Below are 13,478 nucleotides of genomic sequence, written 5' to 3' on the forward strand. Positions count from 1 at the left end.
TGCCCTCAAGGAGCTTACATTCTGCTGGGGATAGGATAGGGATGATATGATGTATAATACAAGCATACAAGTAAATAAATACAATGTGTGTATGGAGTCATTTCAAGAGGTGGAAAATACTAACAATTTGGGGGATCAGAAAAGGCCTCATGTAGAAGTTGGCACCCGTGCCAAGCTTGGAAGGAAACAAAGGATCTTGCAAGTAGAAGTGAGGAGAGAGAACATTCAAACATGGGGACAATTTATGTAAAGGTGGAATAGGGAATAATCATGATCTACCTGGATTTCACCAAGGTATTTTATAAACTCTCTCCTTACTGTCAGCCTGATAGAGAAATGTGAGCAAGGTTGGGTGGATTGAAAAGTGACTGAATGAATGACCAGATCAGTAGCCTAGGGGATTTATGGACCAATGTTGACCTGGAAGGAGGTCCCTCCTGGTCAGATCCCAAAGTATCTGTCCTTGGCTCTGTTATAATCAACATTTTTTTTTATCAGTAACTTGCATGAAGGCCAAATAATATACTTGTTAAATTTGAGTATGACAGGGGAAGGGGAAAGGAAAGGGGAGAGAAGAAGTGTTTATTTTATCCCATTTGATAGGAAGCTGAGGTCAGCTATGCTGGATGACAGAATTAGGGCCTAAAATTTCTTAGAAAGCTTGAAAAATGGGTTGAATGAATTGCATATATATATATATAGGTTTGGCTAGACAATACAGTCCATACAAAGGTCTTAGTGGACCTCAAGCTTGATGATGTCAACATTGACATATGTTAACAGAAAAGGTTAAACCACAATGTCCAGAAGAAATTATTAACCTCAGTATCCTCTGCTCTGGTCAGAGCACACATTTAGATCACTGTGTTTTGGGGCCATGTTTTAGGAATGACTTTGATAAGGTAAAGCACATCCAGGGGTGGGAAATCAGGATGGGGAGGGGACTGGAGACTATTATATGAGGATCAACTGAAAGAGCTAGAGATGTTTAGTCTATAAAGGAGAAGACTTAATGGGGAATGAAGAAATGCAAGAAGGTTGAACCTTCTGCATTGTTTCAGAAGACAGAAGCTGCACGGCACCAGATTTTGGCTCAGTATTAAACGAAGCTCTGTAACAATTACACCTGTCTAAAAGCGAAATGTGATGCTAGGGGAGATAGTAAGTGCCCCATCCCTAGAGGGTCAGACACAGAGGATCCATGGCTACCTGTGGGCATAGTATAGAGGTGATGCCTGCTTGGGTACAGGTGGATTGGTGGCCTTCTCATCTGATTCTAAGATTTTGTGATTCTATATTCTATGATGGAAGGTCTCACTCAGCAGAGGCAGTGACAAGGGCTAAGCAAATGTGAGGAGTACAAGAAAATGCATAAAATTTGCATCTACTATCTCAAGCAGGCCATGCCATTAGGGGTAAGTTTATATTACTGACTCAGAGGCAAAGTTAGCTGATCATAGCATGCCTCCTAGCTCTGACTTTTTATGTTCTGGGGTTCCTTTTAGCTTTAAAAGTCTATATTTTAAGGTCCTTGCCAGTCCTTACATTCTATGTTTTAAGGTCCTACACTGTCCTACCCCCTTCCCACATTCTAAGGTCGTACCCTAACAACCCCAAAGGCAAATAAAGTCTCAAGGGCAAAAATGGTGAAAAAGTCCCTCTTGAGCACGTGTTAGATAAAAGCTCCACACTGTCCTCTAGTGGTAGCCCCATGTATTGCAAACTCCTACTTCAGACCCTCCCTCCGAGGCCACTTCCTGAATCAATAGTTGTGATGGATGTGAGGAAGCTTCTTATTCCACAGCTAATGTGACCCTAAACTTAAGCCCAACTTGGTTCAAATAAAAGTGCCCATCGAGGCCCAGCTCATGAGTCACCTCCTCCAAGAAGTCTTCTCTGACCACCCCTACCCTGATCTTGGCCAAACAGTTCAATTAATTATTCTCGAAATGTTCAGGATGTCAGGATGTACATGTGTGAAAGAACCAGAGTGATTGTATGAGAAAGTGTGTGTGTGTGTGTGTGTGTGTGTGAGAGTGGATTCGAAAGAGAAAGAGTGAATCGCCCTGGTGTGGCATGGTAGGTCTGTTCTCTGAGGCTAGACTGGGAAATAGGGACTTGACTCTGGGCAAGTTCTTCACATCATTAGGCCTCCATTTCCTCATCTGTAAAATGAGGATATTTGTACTACTTACCCTCCTGGGATGTTGTATCCTGATCTTAATGACAGAGAATTAATTCTCTATATATAATTCAAGTTGATGACCAGAGGCCGCTACAGGGGATAGAGTACGGTGTGGTGGAAATATCCCTAGGCTGGGGAAGGTGGGGACAACAGGAGACCTGGGTTCTAATCTTGGCTCTGCCACTAATTCATTGTCTGAATTTTGGTCATTAAATCAATAACTCCAACTTTTATAACACTTTACAGCTGGTAAACTCTGTGAGGTAGATATTAGTATGACTATTTTACAGATGAGGAAACTGAGGCTCAGAGAAGGTAAATTACATGCTTAAGGCCACACCGAGTTGTGGACTTAATCTCAGGCACACTGGCTCCAAATTCAAAGAAATCCCAGCTTTTACTACATCATGAGCCTCTATAAAATGCTTCTATAAAATGAGGGGTTTGGACTAGGTAACGCCTGAGGGCCCTTCCATCTCTGGTTTGTCTCCATTCTTTCCTCCCCCAAAAAGGGAAGAGAAGGAAGCCTTCAAACTCCCTGATCCAGACACATATCTGGAGTTCTGTGTTCAGTTCTGGAGCCACACTTTAGGAATGACTGTAAAATCAGAGCACATCCGGAGGAGGGTGATCAGGATAAGGAAGGAACTAGACAGATATCATACGATGATCGATTGGAATTCTGGATTAATAGCCCTGTGAGCTTGACTTCAGTTCTTGCAACACTGATTAATGGGATAATGAGTAGCATGACAAGCCAGTATGGCTTAACCTAGAACAGATCATGCCAGACTAACCTCCTTTCTTTTCTTGACTAGGCAACTCAACTGGTCAATAGATCAGGGGTCAGCTGTAGTCATAGATTACCTAGATTTTAGCAATGTAACTGACAAAGTCCCTCATTGTATTCTTGTAGAAAAGTTGGAAAGAGGATGGTGCAACTAATTGGGCTTGGTTGAATGAGTAGACGCAAGGAGAGGTCATCAAAGGTCCGACGTCAGCTTGGAAAGAGGCTGTTAGTGCACTGCCTGTTATGGATCTATGGCTGGCCCTGTTCTGTTTAACAATTCCATCAGTGACTTAGATATAGTCTTATCTGTTTTATCAAGATTGCAGATGATACCAAAATGAGAGGGAGAGATGACACATTGCATATCAAGGGTCAGGTCCAAAGACATCTAGACAGCCTGGAACATTGGTCTGAACCTAACAGGGTGAAGATAAAATAGATTAGGAATAAAGGTAAAGTTGTATACTTGGGTTCAAAAACCCCAACTTCTCAAGTATAAGATAGAAGAGGCATAGAAACATCAGTTCATCTGAAAAAGACCTAGGAATGCAAGAAATCACTAAGTTAATAACAACAAGCATGTATGTGGTGCTTGAAGGTTTTCAAAGTGCTTTACATGGGTTACTTCTTTAGATCCTCATAACAACCCTATTACTATCCCCATTTTACAGATGGGGAAACTGAGGCTGGAAAAACCCCGGTTAAGTGACTTGCTTGATGTCACATAACCAAGTAAGGACCTCAAGTAAGTTTTGAAGATATTCCTGACTCCAAGTCAACACTATGCACTGTACCACCTAGCTGCCTAAAGTGTTCATACCCTTTGACCCAATGATCTCACTACAGAGCAAGGAGGTGAGGAAGCCAAGTGAAAACAACAGTAAAGAATGCCCAGGTGCTAACAATCTGCAATGATGAATCTCCATCCTAGAAAACTGACAGCGTGACCCACTTCACTGCTCTCAGTAGAGAGGTGGGTAAGTATGGGGACAGAATTCTAGAGAGGGTGCTAGATGTGGTAGATTTGTCAGTAGGCTTTGTTCAACTTATTCTTTGTTATGGGAGGGATGGATTAATGGGAGGAGTATATCAGGAAAAGAGTGTAGTGTAAACACGAAGGCACCAAAAGTCTCGGGTTCTTAGTAAACTGTGAGCTCTGGATGAATTGGCAGAGTATTACAAGAGCCAAGAAAGCGAAGGCAACAGAAAGTATTTCTGGCTGTATTGAGAGAGACATAGTGTCTGGGACCAGCAAGGTTAGAGTGTCCTCATCAGACCACAGCTGGAGAATGAGGGATAGTTCTGGGTGCCATATTTAAGGAAGGATGTTGATAAGTTGGAGGACATCCAGAGGGTTAAGCAGGATGATGTGAGGCCTAGAGATCTTACCATATGAGGATTGGTTCAAGGAACCGGGGATGTTTTGCCTGGAGAAGAGAAGATTTAGGGGAGACATGATAGCCGTCTACTTGTATTTAAAGGACCACCACATGGAAGAGGGATTGGACCTGTTCAGCTTGAACCCAGAAGGCAGAATTAAAAAGAGCAGAAGTTGAAAAAAGGGAAAATTTAGGTTTGACATAAGAAAAACACTTCCTGACAATTAGTTCTATCCAAAAGCAGCCTTGGGGTTTAGTGGACTGCCCCTCACTGGAGAGCCTCAAGGAAAGGGCAGATATACCTTTTGGGTATGTTACAAAAGAGATTCATGTTTAAGAAAAGGTTGGAATAGATGGTCTCTGAGACTGCTTCTAACTCTGTGATTCTGCAACATTTCATATTCTAAGATCCCTTCTAACTCTGGCATTCTATGTTCTAAAGTTCCTTCCTACTGTGACATTCTGTGTTCTAAAATCTCCTTCTAGCTCTGACATTCTGTGTTCTAAGATACCTTCCAGTGCTGACATAATGTGTTCTAAGGTCCCTTCCAGCTCTAACATTCTATGTTCTAAGGTCCCTCCGGCACTTTCATTCCATGTTCTGAGGTCCCTTCTAGCACTGATGATCTGGGGCAACCCCATCGGCAGGCTTTGGCTTACCTTTGCAGGTATGACAGCAGGAGTCAGGCACTGGGACAGGTGTGGGGCAGCTGGTTTCAGGACAAGTCATGAGGCCACAGTAGATTTGGCCTTCCTGGGAAAAAGAACATGGAGCAAATTCAGTGATTGGGCCTGCTGCCCTTGGAGACTAGACACAGAATGTTCTACCATGCTGGGAAGGACCTTAGAACAGAGAATACAGAATGTCAGCTTTGGAAAGGGCCCAAGAGATCCTCTAGGATGTTGAGGAAGCTGGTGGGAGGCAGAGGGGGGTAGAAGTGGCCAGAGGGCTAAATTTAAGGTCAGAAAAATCCAAGACCAAGTCCTACTCTGACATTTTTCATTGTTTGGCCAGGCAAGTCACAAGCTGAGGCTCAGTTTTCTTGTCTGTAAAATGTGAGGATGGATGCCTTCCGACCTTACAGGGTAGTTATGAGGCTCAAATTAATAATAAATAGCATTTATATGGCACTTCCCAGCTCTGACATTCTGTGTTCTAAAGGCCTCTTCCTATGCCACTATTGTCCCCATTTTATAGATGAGGAAAGTGCTTGTATTTCTGTCCCCAGCACTTAGCAAAGTACCTAGCACAGAGTCTGTGCTTAATCAATGCTTATTGATTTGACTTCAGCTGGGAAGAGTGAAGCGAGCTGCTCAGAATCACACATCTAGTAAGTATCTGAGTCCTATCTGCCTCATCTATAGCTTTTTTTGTACATATTTGTTTGCTTGTCATCTCCCTCATTAGACTGTAAGCTCCTCGAGGGCAGGGACTGCCTTTTGCTTCTTTTTTGTATGCCCAGGGTTTAGCATAGTGCCTGACACACGGGAGGTGCTTAATTTATTAATTGATTATTATTAGTTATTCTTAGTCAGTTGACTGACTCAGGATTCAAACTCAAGGCTTCCTGATTCTAAGCCCAAAATTCTATCTGCATTGCCATCTAGCTGCCTTATATATCTATCATCTATCCAGTGAGATCATGGGTATAAAGGGCTACATGGGTCAGTTATGAAGACAGGTTTTGAGATTTACAGAAAACTTTCAGTCCTGTTTAGATTTAGTGGCCTCCATGTAACAAGTCAGGGATGCACTGACTGCCTTTTAGAGAGAGGTGTCTTATTGAATAGGGTGGGAAGGATACCATGTCAGGAATCCGGAGACTTGGGCTCTTATCTTGTTTCTTCCACTAACTTGTTTTATGACCTGGACAAGCCATTCCCCTTCTAGGGACCTGAGGCTCCTGGTCTGTGAAAGGAGGGAATTGGACTTAATGACCTCTGCGGTGCCCACAAGCTCCAGTGACTTGATATTTCTGTCAAAGTTATTAAGAAATTTTGGCCCTGCCCCTAGGAGTAAGAATAATAACTCCTTTTTCCACAGTACCATAAGACTTAGAAAGCTCTGGCTTCCCAGCAATCCTGTGGGGTAGGAAGCTTGATTATTATTATAAGCCCCATTTTGCAGATGAGAAAGCTGAGGTTCAGAGAGGTTTACATGATTTGCTTATGGTCACAGAGCTAGTAAATGTCAGAGGCAGGATTCAAACCCAGGTCTCCTGACTGCAGACTCAACATGCTTTTCACTATACTATGCTGACTCAAGAATAAGCTTCACTTATCTGGAAAATAAGAGTAACTTTCATTTATATGGTATAGTCTAGTTATGCATTATTGCCTTCGATTCTCACAAAAGATAACAGGGTATGGATTTTGATCCCCACTTTATGAAGGAGGAAACTAAGGATCAGAATCACAGCTCAAAACCAAACCAGTCTCCTCTTTGTCTTACAACAGGCTGCCTTACAAGTGTGCTAACAGCTCCTCATTCCCATATCACATGGCATAAATGAGTTATATTACACTATGATTCCATTCATATATTAGCTACTTGCTCCTGGTCATTCCACCAACCCTCTGCCTCTACCTGAAGGAAAAATAAAAGACTAGATGAAGTTAAAGGCCCTCCCAGCTCTGACATATTCTTTGTACTAAGGGCCTTCTCAGCTCTGACATTTTCTGTGTTCTAAGGGCCCAGCCAGTTCTGACATTCTATGTTCTGTGTTCTAAGGTTCCTTCTAACTCTGCTATTTTCTATTCTAAGGTTCCTTGAAGCTGACATTTTATATTCTACATTTTAAGGTCCCTTCCAGCTCTGATATTCTATGGTCTAAGTAAAAAAAGTCACCAAGTGCCCCTATCCAAATCTGTGGTTTCTTCTCATCCAAGGAGCAGCTTACAGGTGTGAAATTATGGTGTGTGCGGGCATGAGCTGTGTGTATACAGAGTGATCTATTTCACCAGACTGGGACGTGCTGAGCAGGGCAGAACCAGGGAATATTTAGATTGGTAAGGTTTCCGAGGCCAGGAGAGGCCACACTCAGCAGTTTTCACCTCTCTCCTTTCCCAAGGCTCTGGAATAGCTCTCTAAGCAGAGCCACCACATTCTCCTCACCCAGGCGCCTTCCTGGCACCCACAGACCCTTCAGATCTGGGGAGACTCAGCACAACGGTAAGCTGTGTGCGTGCCAGTGGGCCGCCCGTTCTGGAAGAGCAAAACTATGGCACGGCTCGGCCCTCGGGCTCCAGTGGAGTCAAGGGGTCTGAAAGTAGGTCACTCCTAGAGGCCCCCTGCTCCTAGCTCAGTGGGCACTTTTGGACACCTTGAGAGAAGGGACAGTGGGATGCAATGGAAAGATCACTGGACTGGGAGTCAGAAGAGCTGGATTTGAATCCCAAGGTCTTCCTGCCTCCTTTCCTCACTACAACCAACCCCCAGGAAATAGCTAAGCCAAAGAGAAGGGCCAACATCCTGAAGCAGAAAAAGCCTTAGTCCATGGGTTCTGACACCTGGAGGCTCAGTATTTACTTCATCACTGACTTTCTGTAGGCCCTTCCTTCTTAGAGGAATATTTTCTAGGGGATAGGAAAGGAGGGAGGGAGGAAAGAAGGAAAGAAGGAAGAAAGGAAGAAAAGAAGGAAGGAAAGGAGGAGGGAGGGAAGGAGAGAGAAGGAAGAGAGAAGGAAGGAAGGAAATATTTATGAAGTGCCTACCATGTGGATGCACTGTGCTAAACACTTCACAGATATCTCAGTTAATCCTCACTATACCACTGGGAGATAGGTTTTATTATTATTATCCCTATTTTACAGTTGAGGAAACTGAGGCAGATAGCAGTGAAGTGACTTCCTGTCACGCAGCTAAAAAGTTTCTGAAGCTGGATTTGAATTCAGGTATTCCTGACTCCAGGCTCAGTAGCTCCATCCACTGTTCCACCCGACTGTACCTAAGGGGAGGCCAGGAGGAGATAACAGTGGAGGGCTACTTACTACTTATGTGATCAAGCAAGTCACTTAACCTTGGTTGGCCACAAGTCCTCAACTGAAAAATGACTAGGCAGGAGAAGATGGGTTCAAAGGTCCCTTTAAGCTTCAGATCTGTGATCCTTTGAATAAACATTGAGAAATCACCTACTGCATGTATGTGAGGCTCTGTGCTAGGTGCTAGGATAGCACAGATCTTGAAGTCAGAAGCACTGGGTTTGAGCCCTGCCTCAGACACTTAGCCAAGTTACTATGGGCAAGAACCTCACCTCTATAAGGCTCAGCTGTGGCTACCTCATTCAGTGCAGTGTGAAAGTCAGCCTCAAGGGTGTGGGCTTGAGCCTCACATTTGGGCATAATGGGGTGTGTGTGTGTGTGTGTGTGTGTGTGTGTGTGTGTGTGTGTGTGTGTGTGTGTGTGTGCGCGTGCGCGTGCATGCTAGCACACTCATGTGCACCACGGGCTGATGTAGAAAGGTTCCTAACCTGGAGTCTGTGAACTTTTTTTTTTTAATAGTTTGACAACTGCATTTCAGTGTGATTGGTTTCCTTCATCATCCCAAGTAATTTATTTTATGCATTTAAAAACATTCTTCTAAGAAGAGATCCATAGGGTTCTCCAGACTGAAAAAGGGGCCCAGAACACAAAAACAGTTAAGAACTTTTGTGGAGAAAACAATGTATCAAGAGTAGAGAAGCCAGGGTTTGACAATCGGTTCTAGCAGTTACTAGACATATAAGACCTTGGATAAGTCACTGAACTTTGTACCTCAGCTTCCTCGTCTGTAAATCTCAGATATTAATACCTGCACTACCTCCCTCTTATGGCTGTTTTAAAGATAAAGCTTTGTAAGCCTTTGAGTACTGTAAAAATGGGTTGGTATTATCAGAATGGATGAAAGAAAGTAGGACTCCTCTGTCTGAAGAAGGGTAGAAGGAGGAAGGGCTGAACTCTGGCCTTCAGGGACAATGAAGTCTTTCTGATGGTGGAGATTGACCACTGTTCTCATTCTCCTGAGACAAGCTTTAAATTATAGCATAACGTACCCTGAATAGATAGAAGACAGAACTTCCTAACCTTTTCATCTAGCAGTACTTAATTTTGGGTATCCTGGCCCCCTTTAGTAGTCTAGGACAGCCTTAGAACCCCTTCTCAGAATCATGTTTTTAGATAACTGAAGGAAATGCTGAATTTCATTTAGAGGTGACTGCAGTTTAAAATGTTATTCCCCCTCCATCTACATCCAAGTTCATGATCCCCCTTAAATATCTCTCCGTGGATCCCAGGTTAAGAAACCCTGCTCTAGAGATTAGAAGCCTCTTACAGAGAGGGATTGTTTCATTTTTGTCTCTGAATCTCCAGCACCAAGCGTGGGGCCTGGCATATAAACGGTGCTTAGTAAATACATGTGATCTGAGCGCATGATTAGAATGGATGAACAAGGAGGGTTGTAGCATCATCTTCCCTAGAGGCTTTTGTTAAGAATGGGACAAGGGGGCTGGAGATGGACAGGGGATCCTATTGGTTTAGAACTGAATTACAGTTAGAGAGATGTGTGAGGAAAATCCATAGCCAATCCATGGTCTATAAATTTCTGTTTGGTCTTCAAGAGGAAGTGTTATTTGAGTAAGAAAAGACTCCTGCTTTCCCTAGAGCCATCTGGGGGTCACAGAGAGGAGATGTGTCTCTCCGTCCATCAGTCAGACAGTCGGTCAGCATACTGTTAAGCACTCATCATGTGCCTTGGCCCTGGGCCAAGTGCTAGGGATACAAAGAAAGGCTAAAACATGGTCTCTTCCCTCAAGGAGCTCATATTTTAATGGAGGAGACAACATGCAAATAACTACATACAATATACATACAGAATAAATGGAAGGTAATTTTAGAGGGTGGGGGTGAGGGCGTTGGAAAAGCCTTCCCAGGATTTGAAGTGAAACTAGGGAAGCCAGTAAGCAGAGATGGGCAGGGAGAGCTTTCCAAGCATGGGGCAGGGCCAGTGCTAAGTCACGTGGAGTACTGTGTTGAAGGAACAGCAAGAAGAGTACGGGAGCTGGATCAGAAGAGTGTATGAAGGGGAGTAAAGAGTAAATTAGGGCAGCTAGGTGATGCAGCAGAATGTGGAGCCTGGAGTCAAGAAGACCTGAGTTCAAATCTTATTAGCTGTGTGACCCTGGGCAAGTCACTGAACCCTGTTTGCCTCAGTTTCCTCATCTGTAAAATGGGCTGGAGAAGGAGATGGAAAACCGCTCCTGTATCTCTGCCAAGAAAAGCCCAAATGGGATCATGAAGAGTTGGACATGACTGAAAAACAACTGAACAACAAAGGGTAAGAAAACTAGAAAGATGGGGAGGGGGCAAAGCCTATTCTTTGCTGAGAAAAGATGCTCCTTAAGGGCAGAGGACACATCTTCACCTCAAACTGGGGGATCCCTGAAGGCAAGGGCTGTGTCTCTGTAACTACTTGTGCTCAGTCCCCAGTACCTGATTGCTTGACCGACATTTTGGGGGTTCACGTTAGAGTGACTCCCTTCTGCTTGGCTAAGAAAGCTAATAAATGCCCACATGCCCTTGCAGAATTAGAGCCAGAATCCAGACAGTCTGCAGAGAAGCATGCTGGGCTGGGCCCTGGGTTGAGAGGTTCTCATCCATCCCTTGGCTCTGGGCTCTCAGCTGAGGATGCCTGTGAATGGTTATTTCTGTGTATGCTACAAGGACTGGAAGGAAATGTTGAGCACTGATGCATGGGGGAAGGCAGGATCCAAAGGGCTTGGCTGGCAAGGGAAGAGGGGGTGGGCGGGCAGCAGAGGATGAAGGGCTTGCTGGGGCCAGCTAAACAATGGAGACTAATAATGATGATGATGATCACAGCTGACATTTCTACAGTGCTTTCATGTTCACCAAGTACTTTTCATCTCTCGTCTCTTTTTGATCCTCTGGACAGCCCTGCTGAGGTGGGTGGCGTCAGTATTATCACTCCTCTTTTATTGATAAAGAAACTGTGGGTCAGAGGGGTGATGTGACTTGCTTAGGGTCTTACAGTCAGTCAAGCAGCATAGTTGGGATTCAAGCCTGGAACATAAACATACCAGAAGTGGGAGCAACGTTTTCATTTTCCAGACAAGGAAACTGAGGCTCATAGCAGGTAAGTGATGGCTCCAGAGTCATCGAGGTACTAGGAAGCAAAGATGGTGCTCAAACTCAAGCTCTAGGGCTCCTGCTCTGAGACCCTAACCTGGCCACAACAATCCTAATGATTGTGTACCTAATAATAGCCAGCATTTATGCAGCACCTCTTATGTGCCAGGCACTGTGCTAAGTGCTTTACAAATATTATTTCATTTTATCCTCTCAACAACTCCAGGAGGTAGGTGCTATTATTATCTCCCTTTTACAGTTGAGAAAATTAAGGCTAAGTGACTTGCCCATGGTCACTAGTGGCTGGGGCAGCTAGATGGCATAGCAGATAGGGTGTTGGGCCTGGAGTCAGGAAGACTTGAGTTCCAATTTTTCCTCAAACACTATTAACTGTGTAATCCTGGTTAAGTCATTTAACCCTATTTGCCTCAGTTTCCTCATGTGTAAAATGAGCTGGAGAAGGACATGGCAGACCACTCCAATATCTTTGCCAAGAAAACCCCAAATAAGGTCACAAAGAGTCAGACATGACTGAAAGCAACTGAAGCAAAGCAGTGAGGCTGGATTTGAATTGAGGTCATTCTGATGGCAGGCCTAGCAATCTGTCCACTGAGCCCCATCGTTGCCTTGATTTTCATCAAAGCCTGTTTGTGGCCCTCTCTGTGCATGGTACTTGGTACCAGGGCTGCACAGCCTGTGTGGGAGAGAGGGGTCTCTGCTGGATAATTCTCTCTCCAATGACCCTCCAACCCTGAGCTCATTTGGTCTTACTCACTCCTCTAAGAGGGGTGAAAATGTGGAGGCAGCAGGTGGGGCTAGAAAAGAATAAGCACTCCCCCTTCTAGGGTACTTTGTAATACAAAATTCTCTTATCAGCTCTGTGAGATAGGTGGTAGCAGGGTCATTACCTCCTTTTTATAAAGTAACAAACTAAGGTTTAGTGATTTGCCTAGGGTCACTCAGCTTACAAATGTCAAAACCGGGTCTGGTGCCCTCTTCAATATACTGATGGGCAGAGCCAAGATAGTGGAGAGAAGCCAGGAAGTTGCCTGAGCACTCCCCAGTTTCTCTTATAAACAATGTTAAATCAAGCCTCTAAATGGATTCTAGAGCAATAGAGCCCACAAAAAGACAAAGTGAAACAATCTTCCAGCTTAAGATAACTTAGAAGGACTTCAGGAAAGATCTGTCTCACTTGAGTAAAAAGGGAGAGCAGCCCGGCATAGGTGGTGTCTAGACAAGCCAGCAGGAGGCTCTTAGCCACAGCACAGATCATCAGCTGAGGCTCCACAGTCCTGACTCAGCAGGCCAGCAGCTTGGTAGGCCAGCTGTGAGGCCTCCAACTCCATTGCAGAAGGCAAACTGCCAACCCTGGAACCCTGGCACAATAGGGACGACTAGGCCAGGCCACCTCAGTGCAGTGGGCAAACCACCAGCACCTGACACCCCAGCACAGAAATCCCACTAGTGACCAGGCCCCTAGTCCCTAGCACAAGAAACTTGGGACAGTGCCCCCTGGACCACAGGAGCAGAGCTCAACTTTAAAAGTCACAAAATAGACTAAAAATGAGCAAAAAGTAGAAAAGAGCCCATAGAAAGCTACTACGGCAACAAGAAAGATCAAAATACAACCTCAGAAGAGGACAACAGTGTCAAAATACCTCCAAGTAAAGCCTCAAAGACAAATATAAATTGGTCTCAAGCCCAAAAAGCCTTCTTGGAAGAGCTTAAAAAGGATTTTTAAGATCAAATAGAGGGAGAAGAAAAAATGTGAAAAGAAATGAGAATTATAAAAGAGAGAGTCAACAGCTTAGAAAAGGAAGGACAAAAATTGGCTGAAGAAAACAATTTTTTTTTTTTTGGCAATTGGGGTTAAGTGACTTGCCCAGAGTCACACAGCTAGTAAGTGTCAAGTGTTTGGTCTGAGGCCAGATTTGAACTCAGGTCCTCCTGACTTCAGGGCCAGCACTCTATCCACTGTGCCACCTAGCTTCCCCAAGAAACA

At 44.3% G+C, this 13,478-nt stretch overlaps 1 protein-coding gene across 1 annotated transcript in view; it reads right to left on the minus strand.

The window, feature by feature from the left end:
• Positions 1-13,478, minus strand: part of CHRDL2 (chordin like 2) — a 90,165-nt gene that overhangs the window by 32,537 nt on the left and 44,150 nt on the right. Inside the window, exon 5 of the mRNA XM_020989570.2 lies at positions 5,015-5,108. Within this exon, the coding sequence (XP_020845229.1) occupies positions 5,015-5,108 (94 nt within the window). The remainder of the gene's footprint in view (positions 1-5,014; positions 5,109-13,478) is intronic.

This window comes from Phascolarctos cinereus, unplaced genomic scaffold, assembly GCF_003287225.1.
Source record: "Phascolarctos cinereus isolate Bilbo 61053 unplaced genomic scaffold, phaCin_HiC Scaffold_726;HRSCAF=1367, whole genome shotgun sequence".
NCBI classification, from domain to species: Eukaryota; Metazoa; Chordata; class Mammalia; order Diprotodontia; family Phascolarctidae; genus Phascolarctos; species Phascolarctos cinereus.